This window comes from Rhynchophorus ferrugineus, unplaced genomic scaffold (assembly GCF_030347505.1).
Source record: "Rhynchophorus ferrugineus isolate W39M unplaced genomic scaffold, kcgeb_rfMv2 rfM3, whole genome shotgun sequence".
NCBI classification, from domain to species: Eukaryota; Metazoa; Arthropoda; class Insecta; order Coleoptera; family Curculionidae; genus Rhynchophorus; species Rhynchophorus ferrugineus.
Window position 1 is genome coordinate 53,259,411 of NW_027472582.1, and position 20,830 is coordinate 53,280,240.

General features: G+C 32.3%; 1 protein-coding gene across 4 annotated transcripts in view; it reads left to right on the top strand.

The window, feature by feature from the left end:
* The window catches only part of LOC143193589 (uncharacterized), a 397,105-nt gene that overhangs the window by 253,552 nt on the left and 122,723 nt on the right, over nucleotides 1–20,830 (top strand). For all 4 annotated transcript variants that reach the window (XM_076399903.1, XM_076399905.1, XM_076399904.1 and 1 more), the window contains 4 exons: nucleotides 5,166–5,266; nucleotides 12,641–12,789; nucleotides 14,571–14,638; nucleotides 14,702–14,845. In XM_076399903.1, the coding sequence (XP_076256018.1) occupies nucleotides 5,166–5,266; nucleotides 12,641–12,789; nucleotides 14,571–14,638; nucleotides 14,702–14,845 (462 nt within the window). The remainder of the gene's footprint in view (nucleotides 1–5,165; nucleotides 5,267–12,640; nucleotides 12,790–14,570; nucleotides 14,639–14,701; nucleotides 14,846–20,830) is intronic.

Consider the following 20,830-nt stretch of genomic DNA (forward strand, 5'->3'; position numbering starts at 1 on the left):
CTATACAGAATAATGCACATTTATATTAAAAATATTTGACTTAGATGATTTTACTATATTATACACAAATTAATATTTTATTTCAATATATACATCGGCCGATGGCGCCACTATAGCAAAAGAAATTTAGTATCATGTAGTACATTCTCGTAGACGGTTACTGTTAAACATTTCAGTCGAATCGGACTCCTAGTTGTGTTTTGACTGCGTATGAAAGGCGTGTTCGCGGATTTTAGAAAAATGGAAATAGAGCAATATCATTCGGTGATTCGATTCCTGCTTTTCGAATGGAAATCGCAGTGCGAAATCAAATAGCGCTTGGGTGCTGTGTACAATGATTCTTCCCCTTCTATGGCGATCGACAAAAATTGATTTAATGTGTTTCAACGTGGTCGCACGTCGGTTTTTGATAAGCCATGTCCATGTGCCCCAGGACATGCCCAGGACATGGCATCTCAAAAGACCGCGTGGGTCATATACTGCATGAAATATTGAAAAATCAGAAAGCTATCGGCGCTATGGGTGCCATGTTTGCTCACTCAGAACAACAAGCGCAACCATGAGACCACTTCAGAGCAGTGTCTGACACAACTACATCGACCACCTGGGAAAGGGCAAAATGATTGTAATATTCTATATAATATTCCGAATTATTAGGCGGATGCGAGGCCAAATTTCAGAGGAAACAACATCATTTGGAAGAGAAAACAGTGCTATTCCACCATGACAACGCACCGGCAGGCATCTCCGCACTCACCACGGCCAAATTGATCAAGTTAGGCTACGATCTGATGTCCCATCCACCCTATTTTCCAAATTTGGCCCCGTGCGACTTATTTTTGTTTCCGAACTTGAAAAAGAAACTCACCGCGCAGAAATTTTGGCGAATGAGGAGGTCATCACCGCAACGGAGGCTCACTCTTCAGATCTCGGAAAAAAACGTTATTTTTCAGACGGGTTAAAGAAGTTGAGGCATCGATAGGTCAAGTCTATCAAGCTAAAAGAAAACTGTATAGACAAATAAATCGCTACTTTTCACATATTTTTTTTTGGTAGGCTAAGTACTTATGGGACCACCCTCGTATATATGAAATTATCTAGGATATTATATACATATTTGTAACAATTTTTTTATAAACAATTGTCTAGGATGACTATTTAGACGCTGGTTCACGCTGTATTTTATTACTATAAATTGGTTTTAGAGGATTTGTAACAGATGAGTATTGATCGCATCCAGTATATTTGTAACCAACTTCATATTGACGCCGCCCTGACATGCTTGGCTGTTCAGTATGTGTCATGTCGTCGACGTGTGACCAAATAATTTTTACACTGAAACTTTTTCAATTTGTACGGAATAAATCACATTTCCAGGAAGTTCTTCTTTTTCCTTCAATTTGAAAAAAGGCAGCTTAATGGCATCGGTACAGTGTAAAGCTTTTAGCAACCATGTTCCATCGATTTCAACATGTAACTATTGGTTTCGACGTTTTAAAAATGCTGAAAATGTGTGTAAAAAAACAATGTTAGTCTTTATCATTACAAGGCTTGACCAAATATTACAAAACTGGTGAAAAACCGTAATCTATTTTAACATCACTTCACTTATGACGATAGTAAAAATGAGTGGATTCGTCGATAGACTCAAAAGATTCGGCACTGTTCTATGAAAATCGACTGCGTGACTTAGACGTCTAGAAATAGGAGTTTGATTTATAGTCAAGTCCGCAATGTCATTTTGTATCGCCTCATAACAAGTTACCATTTCTTTCAGTAAAATAAAAGTTTTTGTTATTTTAAACCTTTCTCATTTCATAACTTCATATGATTGGTTTACACTTTCTGTCTGTGTGTGTGTCACGCCCGAATGTAAACCTGGCATATATACGGGGAAGACGGGGTGATGTAATTGTGAGGCGACACATAATTTGTATTCAACACAGACTGTATAAATGTGGCTTTTTCAGAAGGATGTATACTCACTTTAAACTCTATCATGGATGCGTCCGGAATTTCTGGAGCCCTATAAAAACTTTGTTTTTGACGGTTACATATTGGTAAAAGATACGATACGTGACATTCTGAAATAAATTTTGATTGGAAAATGTACGAATCGAATTCTTCCACTACATTGAACTGATATATCTTCAATGTACAGAAGTTTGATTCTTTGTATCCAACTTTAACGAAAATGTAATCTAGTAAAAAATCATTGAAAACAGCATTTCTCTTTTATAATATATTTTATTTTTATGATTTGTTGCTCCGGAGTGACTGCATAAACAAATACTCCGCTTCCGCATGTAGTAAATAAGAGAAGCGAAAGCTTCTGCAGCTTGATATATTTGGCTGATTATTTCAGCCGTAAATGCCATTTATTTCTCCTGTAATAGTAATGCCATATACACCTACTCCTATAATGGCTCTAGCTAAATGCTGTTCGGATCTACAATGGTAAGTTACTAGACAATAACCCTTTTTCATTTATTTTATAATCTATATGACCTATCATATTGTGAATAATATTGGTATACTCATCATCACAACCAGAGTCATATTTCTTTTAAATACTTCTGAGAAGCGCAATTTTAGGATTTTATATATATTTTGGTAGTATACTTTCGAGCCCCTTTTATCGACATAAAAGTATTGCAGAATAAATTTTCTAAAATTACTTTTATAAACTTGTAAGAATAGAGAATTATTGAATGCTTTAATACGCATTGTAGTTGTTACAAATAAACTGCTGATATAATAACTCACAATGACATCTCATCATCATCTATTTTAAAATATATTGGAAAAACTTCACTGGAATATTCCACCACCACCAACAAAAAAAAGGCCATACCATACAACCATAATCAAAAGGATCAATGTCTGAAGATTATGGTGAATGGAAGTTGATATGGTGCTTTTCCATAGAAGCGCATGTCATTTATATGTGAAGTCATTCATATACATATAAATTATGAAGATTTTTTTTGCATTTTACCCATTATTATTTTATATTTACAAGTCACATTTAAAGACAAAATATAATAGTTTCTCAAAGTATATGACATCACTTAATCACAAAAATTGGTATATACGGGAATAGTAGCAGTAGAAGAGACTATAGACAGCTCAACCCAGAAGCTCCAATCTTCTCTTGATAAAGTTGCTATCTTTACTAAAAAATAGCGAATAAAATTGAATAAAGCAAAATCTACACACATTGAATTCACAAATAGGGGGTCAATACCATAGCGTGTCTTTATTAATAGCATGCATGTTCCATATGTCAATATAACAAAATACCTTGGTATAACCTTGGATACCAAGCTCAAATAGAACAAGAATATAAAAAGAAGCGCGATGAGCTCAACACCAGGTTAAGAAGAATGTATTGATTCCTTGCTCAAAACTAGCAGCTATCAACATTCAACAAACTTGTTTTATATCAGCAGATACTGAGACCAGTGTGGAGCTATGGAGTGGGGCTGCGCCAATGACTCCAGTGCCCAAGCAATTCATAGGTTCCAAAATAAGGTGCTGAAGTGTATTGTGAACAAGCCTTGGTATGTACACGTTTGTGACCTCCATCGCGATCTAGAAATTGATATGGTTCCTCAAACTGTCAGAAGATTTGCCGATTCTCATCAATAATACACCAGAACTACGTCAACACGAAAGCGTCCAAAATTCCAAATGTGAATAATGTAATCAGACGTCACAAATGGAATAAACCTGATCTTGCAAAAGTTTGAACACTAAGTGATTCAGTGGAAATAAATTCGTTGTAGTTATTTGTTAGTGAGTTAAATCGGGTTAAAATTAATTATTAGTTGTATTACAAGTTTTAATAAATAAAGAAAATTTTAAATATCATTTTATATTCAGAATAAGTTAATAAGATATTAGTTTATTTTTATATTATTATTATAGTATATTATTTAGTCTGCGAGAACTTTCTTTACTTTTGTTATTAACAATGCCAAGAAGATGACTTGGCCTAGATCGCCGAAGTCAATCAAGTTTGCGACGAGCCTTATGTGCTAAGCGTACTGATTACCAGCGAATGATAATAGAATGAATTGAGTTCAATAGTGCCTGGAAATGACCTGGATAGGCTTAGAATGCAACGAGTTCGTGCACATCAAACACAACTACAGCGAGCATGAGACAATGAAATTGAACTATTCTCCAAACGCAATGCTCCTCCGATGATCCAGAAACGAGTGGCTTTCTATTACGACCCTGTACATATGGTGGCAATGTATCAGTTAAAATTGGTGCATGATAATCGTTTATCAATCTTTTAAAATAATAAAATGTTACGATAAATCTACTGGGTTGTCATGTTGGAAAATTAAAACTGCACAATTTGTCCCACCAACAGATTCATTACGATCATTACCTTGCGGGATGGCAAATGACTCTGACAACTTCTTAGCCAACACTTGTTTCCAAATAATTCCAATTCATATTTTACAGCGCAATTTCAAGCCCATGCTTTCAAGATGTGCATTCATAATTATATCGCAAATAATTAAACAGAATTTTAAGCAATTGCAGATGCAACGATAAATTTATATCTTACTACGAACGCTGTTACCACTACCTAAAAATGTATTTTATGGACAATCCGCATGTGGAAGTTGGTTGTGCTCATAATCCAACAATGAAGCCAATTATTATCCAAGAACTATAAACGCTATTTCATCAGAACATCGATTTATTCAATATGTTCAAAATTGTGCTAGCCATAAAATCATCATCAAATCTGACAAATTACTTGCCTCTGAACACAAGAGAAGGTTTAAACCGACGATCGAAGAATGACTGTTGTTATTGTCGCAGAAAATTTGCAAGATAGGAGTACGAAGTTTACCGAGTTATCTAGTATTCTATATATTTGCCTTATATTTCAAAGCCTAACAACTATGAATATTATATTCTAATTTTATGGAAGAAACATTAGCATTAACCTCTCCAGATATCCCTTCCATAAATTAAGATACTGACACTATTGCGCCGTACACCCACCGACTTTACCCACTAATTTTAATTACGTTCCCATCTTGATTCATTACCAGACAGGGGCTTACTTATATATAAGCCTGCACCCAAATAATGTATATTGGTGATTTTTTCACACCCCTGTTTGTCCTCTGTTTCAGAAATCGAGCAGCGAATGTTTCAGCGTAAATTTCGAGGTAGGCGACGAATCCACTTGGGATAATGAGTTGTTTTTCCCGGCCCAAATGGGAGTTACGTTACAGTAAGTATTTGTGTGGAATTATTCAGTTTCTATTTAAAAACAGAATCGCGGCTGGTACAACGACCATTTGTATTCAAGCCGGAACCTCGGTTTTGGTGTAGGTGGATTTATTATCGGTCCGATGGTTTTTTTTCTGCTAAGCCACGTTAAATACGAAAATATACAAACATGAAATTTTAATACAGTAAATCACAGTAATATAATCGAATTACGAAGTTCATTTTTACGGATTTACGATAAGCTACAATAACTATATGAATGGAGGCATATTTATATTTAAGCAACTATACATGTGTGCCAAGACTCACATTAGGCTTCACTTTTTATTAAGTCTCACTATGTGAAGAATATAAAGTAATTTAAAAGGCCTAAAAAGTAAATAGGTTTGTTAAAAGGCCTAAAAAACAAAAATACCTAAAATGAATATGCCAGACAATAATTCTATTGTGTAATAATAAGACACACCGATTAAGTCCGGAAAAGTAGTGCAGTATAATGCTGGTAGTGACAGAGATACTTCAAAAGTAAATTACTAAGAAATAATTTAAACGTACTTAAATTAAGTTTCGTAATAATATAATTTTATAATAATTAAATGTAAACACTAAAAAGAAGAAATAATATTAGAATTAGACTATAATACGAAATTAGATTTTTTTTATTTCAAAAGCTTTGATCGGCAGACATGGTTTACAAAAAAATATAGTTTTCTCATTCTATAACATTGTCACCAAAAAAATGAACTTAAGACGATAATTTTTTTGTAACAACTCTTCATTTTCTAATTTCTTCATCCATTCACTGATCTTTTCATACATTTTTGCGTCACTTGAAGAATGAGGCGTTGTTGCTTTCCTTTATACAGGTTACGTTTTACCACAAAGAAAATCAAAGTTCTGGGTCTGTTTCGGTATCTTCAGTGTTAGTCTCAAGAATTTCATAATAAAAGTCAGTTCAGGGTTACCGGTCATATATCACTAACTACATTTAATTAATTTACAGGAAAATGTAAAGCCTAGTATCAAAAAATAATTTACACAGGAGTAGTGTTACCAATATGCAAAAAAATAGTTCATATTAGTGTTATTGCATGGTGCATGATCAGTCAAGGCAAAATATTATTATCAAGCTTATTTCATAATGTTATTAGATAATAAATAAATTTCTTCTTGGCTCTTAGGATGCCAACTTATAGTAAACAACAACAAATAGCCCTTTACGAAGAAAAACACCCAGGTATATCAATAAAAACACTTATCTAACAACATTGGCAAGAAGTCATCATAAATCTGAAATATTAGTTGCTTCGTTAAACTCAACCAATCGAACCATCAGTACACAACACTATCATATACCACTGATTGCAGTTGGAAAACTGCCTACTATCAAGAAATAGTTTGCAATTACATACAACAATGTCTTTTTGCAAGTCCCGTTGAGACCTGTATGAACACAGTCTTCACACAGGTGCAATTCCTTCCAATTATGGGACTTCGCAATCGATACTGGGAACAGCAGGTTCTTCTAAATATCAGGCGGTTGCTCTTAGGTGCTCCGACATTATTCTATATAATATATATCTATATACATGGAATAATGTTTGAAATTTCCGTAGTGACCTTGAGGCGTTTACGAATACGGTAATGCATTATTCAGCCACTGACCATCATCCAGTTCAGACGTGCCATCATCGACTGGCCAAGCGTCTACCAGATAACACTGCACCGCTCTCTTTTATCTCTCTGTATTTCTTTACACAATAATTAACGGTTACGTCATATCCTTACCTCCGTTCACCAAGCCATAACCCCCAAACTGCATTTTCGACATTATTCACTTTTATCATTTGATTTGGATAAATTTGGTACCAAAACCCATCTCAAACACCTTTAGAAACGTACGGTAATCTTACTACCTTAAATTATCATTCTTAAAGTTAACTCTTTGGATGCAATACAGTGTTAGTAAAATTTTTAACACTTCTTTTATAGTCTAAGAATAGAAATATTTTCAAAGAAATAGAAAAACTTTCTTCGGTTAGGTTTCAGTATCGACTCGAAACACAGTTGTCTCGTTTTCCAATAGAGCTGAGCCAGCCAAATGAGTTTTTGAAGGAAATATTCGAGAATGTCAAAGTTATGCAAGAATGTGTATTGCATAAAATTCTAAGTTCTTTCGAAGAAAAGCTTCACACAAAGAGCGTTTACTTTATTTACATAGTGATATCCGATTTAAATTTAAAAGGCAGTAATGAGGTACAACTGCAGAATTAGGTTGAGGTTTAATGAATATATCTTGGTAGGTTACCATCTCGGTAAGACGTGAAGAATAAACTTTTGTACCATAAATATAGATATTCAAGTACTAAGATCTCGATAGAATTAGACAAATTACAGTAAATAAAACGTTTTATGGACTAAAGTATCTAAACTTCAATACGGTAAGTTTTAAGGAATATCCAAACGCGACAGCAAAAAAAGCAAAATGTTTTGAAATATAATGATGAAAGTTGCCAAGTAGATATATATTTTATAGAAGCTGACGGTAAAATAATTTTCAATAAACGACGAAAACGACCAAGAGAGTACATAAATAACGATATTGAGCATGATCAATGATAAATCCCGATAGTGAAACGCTTCGCGCAACCACAATTTGCGGCAAAGTTTTAAAATATAAATCTTTCCGGTGAAAAAGTCGTTATCGTTGTGGCCATTTCTGGCCCGAGTCGCAATATTCCCGGATAAATTTAGCCAGTTTATGAGATAGCGGCAATTATAGATGCGATTAAATGTTTAATGTTTAATTAAACGAAATTGCACATCAAATTTTACGCGGCCTTATATTAATCGTCATTAAATCCGATCCGATATGCATTTATTAAAGTAATATAAGTATTAAATTAAAACATCAAATTTAATTTATAAAGGTGGCATGGTAATATGCTAAATAGTATCAAATAGCTGAGTAATAATTAAAAAGCTAAAGTAAATAATTGCTAAGTGTCAACATTTTTTAACATTTAATGATATATTATTACTAGTCGTTGCCGGCTATCTTTTCTTTCTCTACAATAACTTAAAACTAGGTACTTATGTTATCTTGGAAAACTTATTTAGGACGAATTATATGGCTCGACGAATGGAGGTAAAACGAAATGAAACAGTGGTGTTTACATTATGTGATCGTTATTTATTCACGTAATTTAAAAATATGGAAAATACAAATGATAAAAGGAAGCGGCGCTGGGTTTGCCTGATGACGAGGCTTGGGCAGTCGAAAGTGGCACATCTGAACTGAACTATGGTCAGTCACTGAATGAATGAAAGTGACGTTCAACAATTTCCCAGATAAACGTCTCGGGGTTGCCAGATTCGTTATCTAGTTGGCGCTGCTGGCACCCCGCCCGTATTCTACATCTGGGATTATATTTCTGGGTATTTTATAGACCATTATTCCACGACGTAAAATTCGACATACCTCAAAATCGCTACAACTACAAGATAGATATTTGGTTCTTCTGAGTCTGCGCCGCAGTTTATTGTTGGTTAAAAGCTGCAGCACTGCAGTGTTTACATGGGATTTACAGTAGGATCCTTCATCATGTCTTATTGCGAATCTGTTAATTTTCTATATAATAGTTGCAATGCGTAGGTCTCGGTGTACCGACACTGTAACTCTTCTTGTAGTATCTGAATGCATTAACAATACTTCTCAGCACTTCATTTTGAAATACTTGTATCATTTTCTTCTATCAGCTTGTATAGCACCAACTTATTACCTATGGGTAATTTATATCTTTTTCCAAATAACCAGTACTTTTTTTTGAATTTTAATTCCAGTTATTTTCTTCTCTTTTTGATGTTAACCTTCAAACGTTTTGCGACAAATTCATCTCAAGATACTCAAGATGGTTACTGCATGGGATAATAATTTTATTCATATTTATTAGTATATGAACAGTTTGGTTGAAGGCGAAATCAATATGTACTGATATGCTCTCATTGACTTTTATTCTCTATGTCTGATTCAACTTATTTATATTATTACTTGCTGAAGCATTCTGTTTATGTGGTATGACACATGTTTAAAATAGGTAAAGAACAGAGCCGAAAACACTGCATTACTGTACACCGTCTTCCATTTCTTTCATTGTTGAGAAGGTTCTTCTTGTTTGACTCTAAATGTCCTGGCTAAGATATAGAATTTAAAGAATTGAACGTATTGCTTCGGTAATCTTTTATGCACAAGTCATGTCTTTCTGCCAGAAATTATCAAAGGCTTGCACTCCATGAATATAGCGGAAAACATTTTTTTGTAAACTAATTTGTGAGTGTGTAAGATAATTTGTAAGCTTTTTCAATAACGTCAGACTGATATGCAAGTATTAGATTTTTTTTCTCTCTATGATTGGTGCCTCATTTGGACTGATAATAATTTTTTACTTTAGAAACTTCTTTTGGTGTTACAAGTTCAATCCAAAGAGGTTTGCAGTCACTGATCAGTAGATAAAGTTCAAAATCACTTTCATTTGAAATGCTTCCGATTTTTGTTGATGGTTGCGTGGTCAATTCTCCCCTAGGTCGCTTGTAGGCAGACTGCAAATTTGATCGCCTTATATTTTTAGTGGCCTTCCAGGGAGAATAGTATGTTCTATTGTTGGACCTCGCAAATAGTTATTTATAGATTTCTAGTGTCAAGATAAAAACTAAGTCATATTTATTTTGAAAAATGAAGCTCCCTGACTACCTCGTTGAACATACATGGAAATGCTTAAATATAAATCCTACCCTGACAGTTATCAGACATGCTCTGACTGTTTTGCACTTCCCTTTTTATTAAGATAAATTGAATATCAATGAAAAATAATTGACTCTTTGTATTATCACCAACTTAAATTCAAACTCGATATACCTTGTCGATGTCTTAAACCCATATTAACTATTCCGTCTATTGCTGTAAACATCATCCCCAACTTCTGGTACATTCCAGCCTCTTTATTTATAGTCCTATAATATATAATATTCTTTACGTACAAGATTAAATAGTACGGGAATGATGTCAGCACTTTCATTGAGTCATCTTCTAACTATCATCTGCGAATATAACATTCAACTTTTGGCTAAATTCAAAAAATTGCTCAATATATAATAATCCAAATTATCATATTTTTACATATTTTTTCTCTAAATTGTATATCCAAGTTCAATTAACTGGTAAGATTATTGCATGGCATTGTTGCAGTATGTTTTTAACATAAACGCCAAAATTCCAATTTCCGGCATATACTCTGAACGCTCTATAAAATAATCCATAATAAAGCTATTATCTTATTTTTGGCGTCTCGTCATGCGACGAAAGAATAGATCTTATTAATTGTCAAGAAATGTAAACGCAGTCTCAAAAGAATGTTACAAAAAAAAAGAAGCATTACAGAAGTGTTACAATGATAGCGAATAATATTTTGTCAAATACTTATATTTTACACTTTATCTCTTGTGTCTTTCGGTTTTTTAAAGATATCCATCCATTATTCATTTCTCATGTCTCTAATGAATATGTATTAACAGCCTTGCTGCATTCATGTTTAAACTGCTTTAAAATACAGATACAAGTCCTGATTGTTAATGTCGAATGAATGCGAAAAAGAATTAAGGATAAATGGATAATTGAATTGGCATTCAATTGACTTAAGTGTTTCCAGACCCCAAGCAACAGTCGGCTGAGGGGATAACCTAAAAAAGATCTTCAAATTGATTAAAGGAAATTAATTTACTAGAATTTCATCACTAACGAATGATGTAATCTTGCGTTACGGTACAAAGTATACAAGAGAACTTCAAAAAGACAACAAAATTCGTGACTTCTTATAATATTTCACTTTTGTTGAGTATAAGAGTCAAATGCACATTTCAACGAATATATTAATGATAATGTTCCATGTTGCAATTTTCAGGTTACCTTTTCGCTATTGTCTTTATAATAATGTATCGCAGTGTCATCACAAACTGTAACTATAGTATCATTTGCTATTTGTGGTATATCACATTTATAGAATAGGTAAGGACAGAACCCATAACATTGGCTTGCCGTGCACCTAGTTCCGTTTCTTTCATTGTTGAATAAGCTTCATCTTGTTTGACTCTAAACATCCTGGCTAAGATATAGATTTTAAAGAGTTGAACTTATTACTTCGGTAACATTTTATGCACAAATCCTTTATCTCAGAATTTATCAAATTCTTCTGCTACGTCCATGATTATAGCTAAGCAATTTTTTTCTTTTTCTAAGCTTTTTCAATAATATCAAACTGATGTACAGGTATTGGATTTATACTTTGTTAATATTGATTAATTGTTTGACTATTACTTGTAGTAGATTTGTAAATTTTCCAAGCTTGGGAATCATAATAACTTCAACCATTTTCCAAACTTGTCCGGTCACTAAATCATAGGCTGGTGCCTCCTTTGGATTGATGATACTTTTTGAACTTTTTAAAAACAAAATTTGTGACTTGTTATAAAATCTCACTTTTTTTTGAATGTAAGAGACAAATACAGATTTTAATGTATATATTAATGATAATATTATCTTAACAAGTATGTATTTGTATTCTGTGGCATTTCCTTTCACTTTTATGTTAACAGTAATGTTGATTACTGTAAAAACTGCCTTATTTAATTTGCCGAACCTTGATGGGAAACGAGGGTTGTTATGAACTATAAGGAGTTTACTGTCATTCTAAGAATCTTTTAAACGAGCAGGGCTAACAACAAGGCTTAAAGTAAGGAGACACTATATAAATTCCAGGTTACTGCCAGGCAATCAGTATAATTACCCCAAAGCAACATTAAATGACTTTATAACAAATGCAGACCACAGGAAGCGTTTCTTCGTTAAGTTGGAACAATAATGTCTTATTGATCAAATTCTATTATTATGTTATTCTATTATTATATATTAAAGTGTGTCATAGTATATTATAAATATATAACTTAAAATGTTTAATATTGATTGACGAAAGAATTTTGAAGAAGGAATAAAGTATTTTCAGTTTTACAGAGTAAATAAATAGAAAAATATTTGAGAATTCTGCTTAAATATAAACACCTTTATAAATCAAATTTTATGTTTCAAAAAATAAGTAATATTTACCTATTAATTTGTTTAACGCTATTAACAAAAGCATTTAAATATTTATTAAGAAATTTTTATTTAATATTTTCATAGTTAATAGCAATATTCAATATTTTATCGTAAATTCACGAACCCCGCAAACCGTATAAATCCATCAACTGACAAAAATCCTCTCAGTCCGATTACTGGAATCATAATCGTCCTATAAATGAATATTACCCTATTATTATGTTACAGCGACTCTCTGGCTAAGCTCTGCGAAATCAGAAACATTGATTTGGCAGCATGCGATGCCAGATTACAAGATAAGGAAAACAACATGGAAGTTTTCATTCTATTTACGCAGGACACGGCCAGTTTGGTGGGAAAACAAATCAGAATTACAGGTAAGAAGGAATGATGTGTGCGGATCAAGATCGATGTTGTCAACCGCTTGATTTATTAAGACGGATTTATTAAATATACGAGAGAGATCGTTTATGTTGTATTGATTATATTTATTTTGTTCGTGACCTTTTTTTGCTTTCAAGTTTTATCGTCATATTTCATATATTTACCGTAACATTTCTATTTTTTTTAAATTATTTTTATTAATATATTTACTATATATTTGTCTTGATTTAGTCTTGGCAATTAAAGTTATCACCTCAGAAAATCCACAACATGCAAGACCCATCAACGATTTAATTGATTGAAAATATCAAAAAATTTACATTGTTCCTATTGTTTGCAAGCTGCAGGACTGCTTTCAGTTGACTAAACTATACCTGCGAATTCTTATAAATAAAAGACAAAAATTCTTATAATTAGTTGAGGAAAAAATAATTTAATTTTTTTTATATTTCATATTTAATTTTATCCTAGACATTAACCTCGAAAAAAATTATGTTCCGCGAACAACAGCGGTATAGATTTTAAATTTCTGAAAATATCGAATGTTGCGCCTGAAAATGTGCATTTGTGGCAGGCACTAATTTTTAAAAAGAAAAAATCTGCTTAAGATCATAATATTCTGATAAAGACTTACGCTGAGCATGATCCGTGAAATGTAATTTCGACAATTCAAAGGTGGTGGTTTGAACGTCCAAGGAAAAGAACGTCCTGGTAGTCCTAAAAATTTATGAATATGTGGAACTTCAGGAGCTGTTGGATGAAGGTCCAACACATACTCAAAAACAATTGGCAAAAAAGTTGATTCTGACTCCAATCGCAATTTGTGGGCATATACTAACGAAAGGAAAGATTTGAAACATGGGATGATAGGTGCCCCATGAAATGAATAACAGGAAATTATAATATCGAAGGACAGTCAGTGAAATACTGCTTCAAAGGTATGAAATCGAATAATTTCTGCATCGAATAGTGACGGGTGATAAAAGTTGTATTTATTTCGAAAATCCCAAGCGAAACACGTCATGGTTATCACCTGGCGAAACCGGCCCAACTGCAGTCTAAATTGCTGTGTACTATTATTGTGTATTTGCAACATTAAATCGTTTTTATCGCAAGAGAACGCTCTGTGTGTGGTTGGAGTAGGTTGATATCTACCAAGATTTTGCCATTGATCGAAACGTGACTACCACCTTTTCGTGTTGATGAAGCACGTGCTTTGATATCTGAAAGAATTAAATGTATTCGATACAATTATGACGTATTAATAATGCACGGATAAAGAACAGGTCAAAAGATCGATATTACATTAGTTGGGATATGGTTTTCTTGATTTGAAACTATACAACAATTAAGACATTAAAAGAAAGAAAGAAAATAAAAAAAACTAATTAAGATCATAGAAAACGAATCAATATTTGAAAAATAGAAGACGAACAGTATCTAGATCGACGAGAATGCGATTAATAACCAATATTAGTTGACTTTATCCAAGCAAAAACTATAGATTGGTGCTATTTTATGATAAAATGACTGTTAAATGTACTCACAACTACCTAAATACCTCAAAGAATTACCCATCCAGATTATCCAGACGTACCGTACTTAGCATAACATATGACAGAAATAGCAATATTGGTTTCAATGAATTACATTTTAATTTACGAATAAGATTTTAAGTTCATTGTCTAATAAAGGAACTATAATACATGAACTTATTATACATAAACAATTACTTTTAATTTCTATATATTTTAATATACGAATATTGTTACAGGAAAAGATCAAAGCAATAAAAAGCATTCGGGATCATTTCATAGCAATCATTCCCGACGGCAATCAGGTGTAAGTAATAACAATAATTATTGCACGAATACAATCTCTTATACATCTTTGTCGATTATCTAGAGCTACAGACCAAAAGGTACCGGCTTCTTCAGTTCAAGCACCGAAGAACAAAATGCCGTCAGCTCAACGTTGTCGTTACCAGAGATAGAACAAAATAAGAAACTTTTGAAGCAACGACTTACCGCATTTTTTGGAAACAATAAGGTAGGATACCAAATGTTTTTATTTTCAAAATTCGTCATAGCTTTACATAAAACGCAATTTTGAAATGTGTATTAACAATATAATGTAAATAATAGTTTTCAAATGATTTCTCTTTGTATGTATCTATATAGAATATGACAAATTAATATATCATTGTAATATATCACATTAATGCAATGCTTATAATAATATTTCATAATTATGTAATTAATAACACCCCGTCAATACTGTTTAATTTCATTTTCTAGTATATAATTCATCATGTGCTACGGTTATTATATTAATGACCAATACACTATTATTCTATATAAATAATCCATCAGTAACCACAAAAAAATGTATTAACACATTTATAGATTACAAAAAACTGTCGGGCAGAATCATGTTTCGATTTGTCTTCTAATTATTCAACAATAATAGTAACGGTTTCTTCAAAAATCAGACACCAACTGACACTACAAATTATTCATGTGGAAGGCAACACAGAAGCATAACCCTCCTATTAAAATAGATGAAAATAATTTGGCTAGAAGCAATAAAGAAAAGGCCGATATCTTCTCAAAGAATTTTAAAAAAGCTATCTCAAGACGACGAAAATAAAATTACTAGCTTCCTAAATTCGCCAATTCAAATGGATTTCGGTCAAAGAAGCTCAACAAATAATAATCAGAAAAATTAATTGTAAAAAGAACCTGGATATGATCTAATAGCACGAAAAACATTACAGGAACTATCAGAGAAGGGGATAAAGTGCATAGACTTGTTACCAAAATAAATATGGACTTGGCCAAAAGATATTGTTGAGCTGCATTCCTAAACATATCTGAGGCCTTGATCCCTCACGTATACGGGATTGCAGGTTAAATTAAAGAAGAATAAGATCGTCACTTCAATGTAAATCAAGGTGATGAACATACCGAATTGCATGCAATATATTCAGGAGTTCCTCAAGGTAGTGTACTGGGTCCAGTACTAGATCTTCTGTCCAAACTAAAAAAATAATCACTATGGCAACATACGCAGACGACACGGTAATCTTAGCCTCTCATGAAGTTCCAGCTATAGGTTCAATTAACCTATAAACATACATAAATCAAATACAAATGTGGCTGAAAACATGACGTATAAAAGCCAAAGAAACCAAATCCAGTCATATATATACTTTGACGCTCGGTAGAAAAAGGTGTCCTCCAGTGTATATTAATAATTGTCAACTCCCGCAGCAGAGAATGCTAAATATCTTGGTACGCACCTAGATCGACGCCTGACTTGAAAGAAGTACATACTCGCCAAACGGAAACAACTTGCACTTGAACTCTACCAAATGTATTGGCTTATCGGGGGCAAATCCAAGTTATCATTAGATAACAAGATATTATTGTATAAATCTATACTCAAGATTATTTGCTCATATAGAATCCAACTATGGGGAACCGCTAGCAAGTCTAATATATCAATCATACAACAGTTCCAAAATAAAGTGTTTCGTGCCTTTGTCGATGCTCCATACTATGTTTTAAATGAAGAGATACAACGCGATATTCCGCTAGAACCAATAACGATTGTAGTTCAACGTGGTTGTGTGAAGTACTTTGAGAGAATGTCAGTGCATCTCAATGTACTCGCTAATCAACTAAATATGCGAAGTGACAGTAAAGTGCATAGATTAAAACGGCTAACACCATTCAATCTTATTATTGGACATATATAGACTCTAGAATAAGCTTTAGAATAACACTAATTAATTAATATAGTATTTTGTACAGGAGATCTCTTAACGAAGTGATTTTCTACATGCCATGTATATATAATATAAACATAACAAATACTTATTGCCCTCTGGACAGACTGTGGAACTACTACTACTACTATAGAGTAAAAAAAAGTTTTTACAGATAATATACAATTCAATCCACAACAAATATTGAAACATACGGTTTCCATGGTTTGTGGCAAATTTCGATGCAAATTATTGAATTTTATTTTAAAATAATGTTTGAAATATTTCTATATAATCTACCGTATATCTAATATATTTAACATCCCTTAGTTTCTTAACAATTTACCCAATGCTCTTAGGAACATACCATATTAATTAACGTTTCCTTTGTATAGGATATATAAAAAATATATAAAATATTTTTAAACACATGCCAGTGTTGGACACATGACACAACACATTTTACACAAATGGTTGTAAGCAGATGTTCGGCGATTTAGCTAGATCCAAGTTTTGTTTATGACTTACTACAAAACAGACATCCTCTATTATATTGCATTTCTAATTTTCTGACTGTAAAAGTTTTACAACCAGGAACAATCAAACACAGATGACCATTTACTAAAAAAAAGTTAAATTCTGTTTGCAGGTTGGGTTCTATTACATTCACTAAATAAAATTTTACAAATACTGTTATCTGGAGAGCGACAACGAACATAGGGTGGTTTATTATTTTGCATAATTTGAAATCAAGCATAATAATCTGTTATTATTAGTTATATATAAAATTTATTTAATTACTTTCCTAATTGTTCTTTCCTAATCTATTAAGATCGGTGAGTTTATAATTTTAGTGGCATTTTAAACCAACAAACAGTTTAGTAATCATTGAAATGCAGAAATTAAAAAAATAAATGCAATAACACCAAAAATTAAGTAAAGTTTCCTTTACTTTACGTCAATGATAACATTTTGTAGTAATTAAATATTGTTCGAAATGTTTGAATTTTCTATTTTCTATAATACAATTAATCAATTCAAGGTCAAATTTTAGCCGTTTTCCCTTCTGTGTATCGAGATGAAGCATGTTGAAGAGAGGAAACTTTAAAATCAAAACTAAAATCCGATCCTTTCAGATGATTACTTTTCTACTTCTTCTGTATTACCTCGAGATTTGGACACTGTTACATTCTGACTATATAACCTCGAAATATTTCGAAAACTATTTTAGCGCAAACTTTACATGTCTCTCCAAATTAGTATTAGAAATGAATTCACTGGCTTAATCTGAATTTGTCAGTGCACAGTAGAGCACAAATTCAGAGATGCAGATTGCTATAGTAAGGAAATATCCGACAAACGAAAGTTGAACGAATTTTTCGTAAAAAGTTGACCTTTTGGATGGAAGAAGCAACGAACAGCTCTTAAAAAGACACGGATCAATATAATTGAGAATGATTTGTAAAATAGGAGATATTATAATTTTTCATGAGCATTTTGAATATCTTTTGATTTGATATTGTTATACTAGAATAGTCATGGTAAGAGATCGAGTTTCATCGCAAAAACTAAAAGCATATTAATAGACACACTCATACACACAAATTCATAATACAAAATTATATGAACCTTCATAATTCAGCAGGAGGTTCAATAATTGGCTAATACATAACTTTAAATTTATTTGGATATAAAATAAACAAATTGCACGTAATTGATACCATATTTCGAACATATCTAATAATATATAACATATAGATATAGATAACATATTAGCATATAACATATTTTGTTTAGATGCTTTTAACCTTTACTATTATATCGGCATGTACATACATTTTTCATGTTTATTTTATGTCTAATGTGTGTTCTATGTTACTTAGTTACTTTTTTTAATTATTTTCCAACAACCTAAACTTAATATTTTGGTTCCTTGAACCTGCTTCCTGCTGAATACCTAGAATGAGGAGTATTTTTATATATATTTTAAGGTCTCGTTTTTACCAACGAGGGTTCATCTAGACTGAACCTACTGTTTAACGTGGACTCCGAACCACGTTTCTCGGCATTAAGTCTACGGACTGGTGAGTGACCAATTCAGAATTCATCCTAGAATCATTTTCCTTGTCGGATTTTACACTCTTGCCTAGGATAGTCACAAATACGAAACAATCACAAACATAAATTTACGACCATGCCCCAGCAGGATTCGAACCCGCAGTTATAGTAACAGTAGGTGGACCGTCCTGTCGCCTTTAATACAGCGCCAACCAAGTTGGCTTGGGGAGTATATGCACGTAGCTATTTTTCAACGTATCCATTCTTTTGATGGAAATCGGCGAAGAAATAGGAACATAGTAAACATTTACTTTGAGAAAATTCTGATTGTTGGAAGAACTCGTGCTTTAATTCACTGGTAGTTTATTGAGTAGTATTATCGAGCAGTGTAAACAGGCGATTGTCTTGATGGAATGTGTTGATTTCTTTTGTAAGCATGCAATTTTTACAAATTTTTCAATCAGAATACTCCATAATCTTACAACACTCAATTTGGACATTATCAACAAACAAAATTCCTTTGAATTCATTTGAATTAAAAAATATTAACGTTAACCTAACTTAAGAGCTGTGTTCATATGACACTTTTGGTTCAGAATCAGAGTAAAACGGAACCTTCTGTTTAATTTCACAACATTTTTATTTTATCTAATGAAAAATATTAATGCAAGAGATTTTTAACTTTGCTATTGATGAATAGATATGTTTCTTAAAAATAATACCATTTTAATTATGAAAATGTTCTATAGTTTTAAGAAAGTAGTTTAGAAAACTATTTTAAAATTATATTTTACTTATGAAGTTACATGTTTATTACTGAACTATTTCGTATACTTTTGCTACTGAACATCAACCTAACAACAAAGTTGAAGCCTTTGCGGAGTTAAGTAACATAAATACTAAATCAATATTTTTTAATTAAAAGAAATAGTTTACCTCACTCTTAGTTTGAACGAAACTACTATCGAAAACGGTCTGCACAATCCCAACCCATGAAATGTTGGCGGTCGATCTCGAGTCCCGAGCCGGTTCCCAACTGCAAAAGGGGGATAATTAAAAGTTCATCCGGGGATTATTTTGAATTATTACTGTTTCCCAAAGCTCACCCGACAATTCCAGATTAATTATGTGAGTTTTTACGAGGCGGCCTGAAGCTCCAATCAAATGAACGTGCCGAATAATTCATAAACTTTATCAGCTCAGTATTGTTGAGGGTTTAATAACAACGATGTTGTATCAAGTTTATAGTGTATTTTTACGGCACGTGCACAGCGTGTTCCGCCTTTTCCGTGTATTGTTTTTTCTGTAGTTTATTTTAATCAACTTTATCTTAACAAGAATACTGTGCAAATATATAGGAAATTCTGGAGCTGATAATTAATGACATCCCTAAGGTATAATCTTCAAATGTTGCTCTTTTTTGTAAAAAAAATTGTAGAAAAAATTTTCAAGGCCGTTTTCACAGTACCACATCTAATAATATATTGTCTACAAAAGTCCAAAGGATGACAATAAGATCACAATAATCAGGAATATGAACTTAAATTATATTCATAATAATTATATTTAAAAAAAATTATAAAAATATATAAAATTGGCTAGATGATTATAATAAATAATAACAAAAATATGGATTTATAATAATAATATACTAAAGAGAGATTATTAAAAATAAATTTATTTGAAAACTAAAAGGGGGATTACTAATATTTTACCAGAAATAAAAACAGAAAATTCATTTTGCCATTCCAAACAGCTATCAGAAACGCTACAAAACTTTGACGTCATTTACCGTTTCCTAACTATCATTTCCGCAATCCACAATTTGAACTTTTTAGCGCATTTCGAATTTATTTTGGTTATTTATCTTATATTTCATAGTTGAAAAATAGTCGTGTGTAACTAGGCAAATAACTTAAATTAGCCGATAATCGATTCATCGATAATGGCTGTACTCTGTAACCTTACCTGAAATAATAATAGTTCGTGTGAGTGTTCCGGACACACTAACCATAAAATGTGGTAGAATATTAAAGAACATTAAGTAAAACACTTGGCAAGAAAATTGATAAATGCAGGTAATACTCTAAAGAGTAGACGATAATTACACCATCGCCAATATTGAATTGTCAGAATAGTATTATCGAAATCAAAGACGAAGATAAAGACATAAAGATATGAAAATCAGGACAAATTGTTGTTGCTGA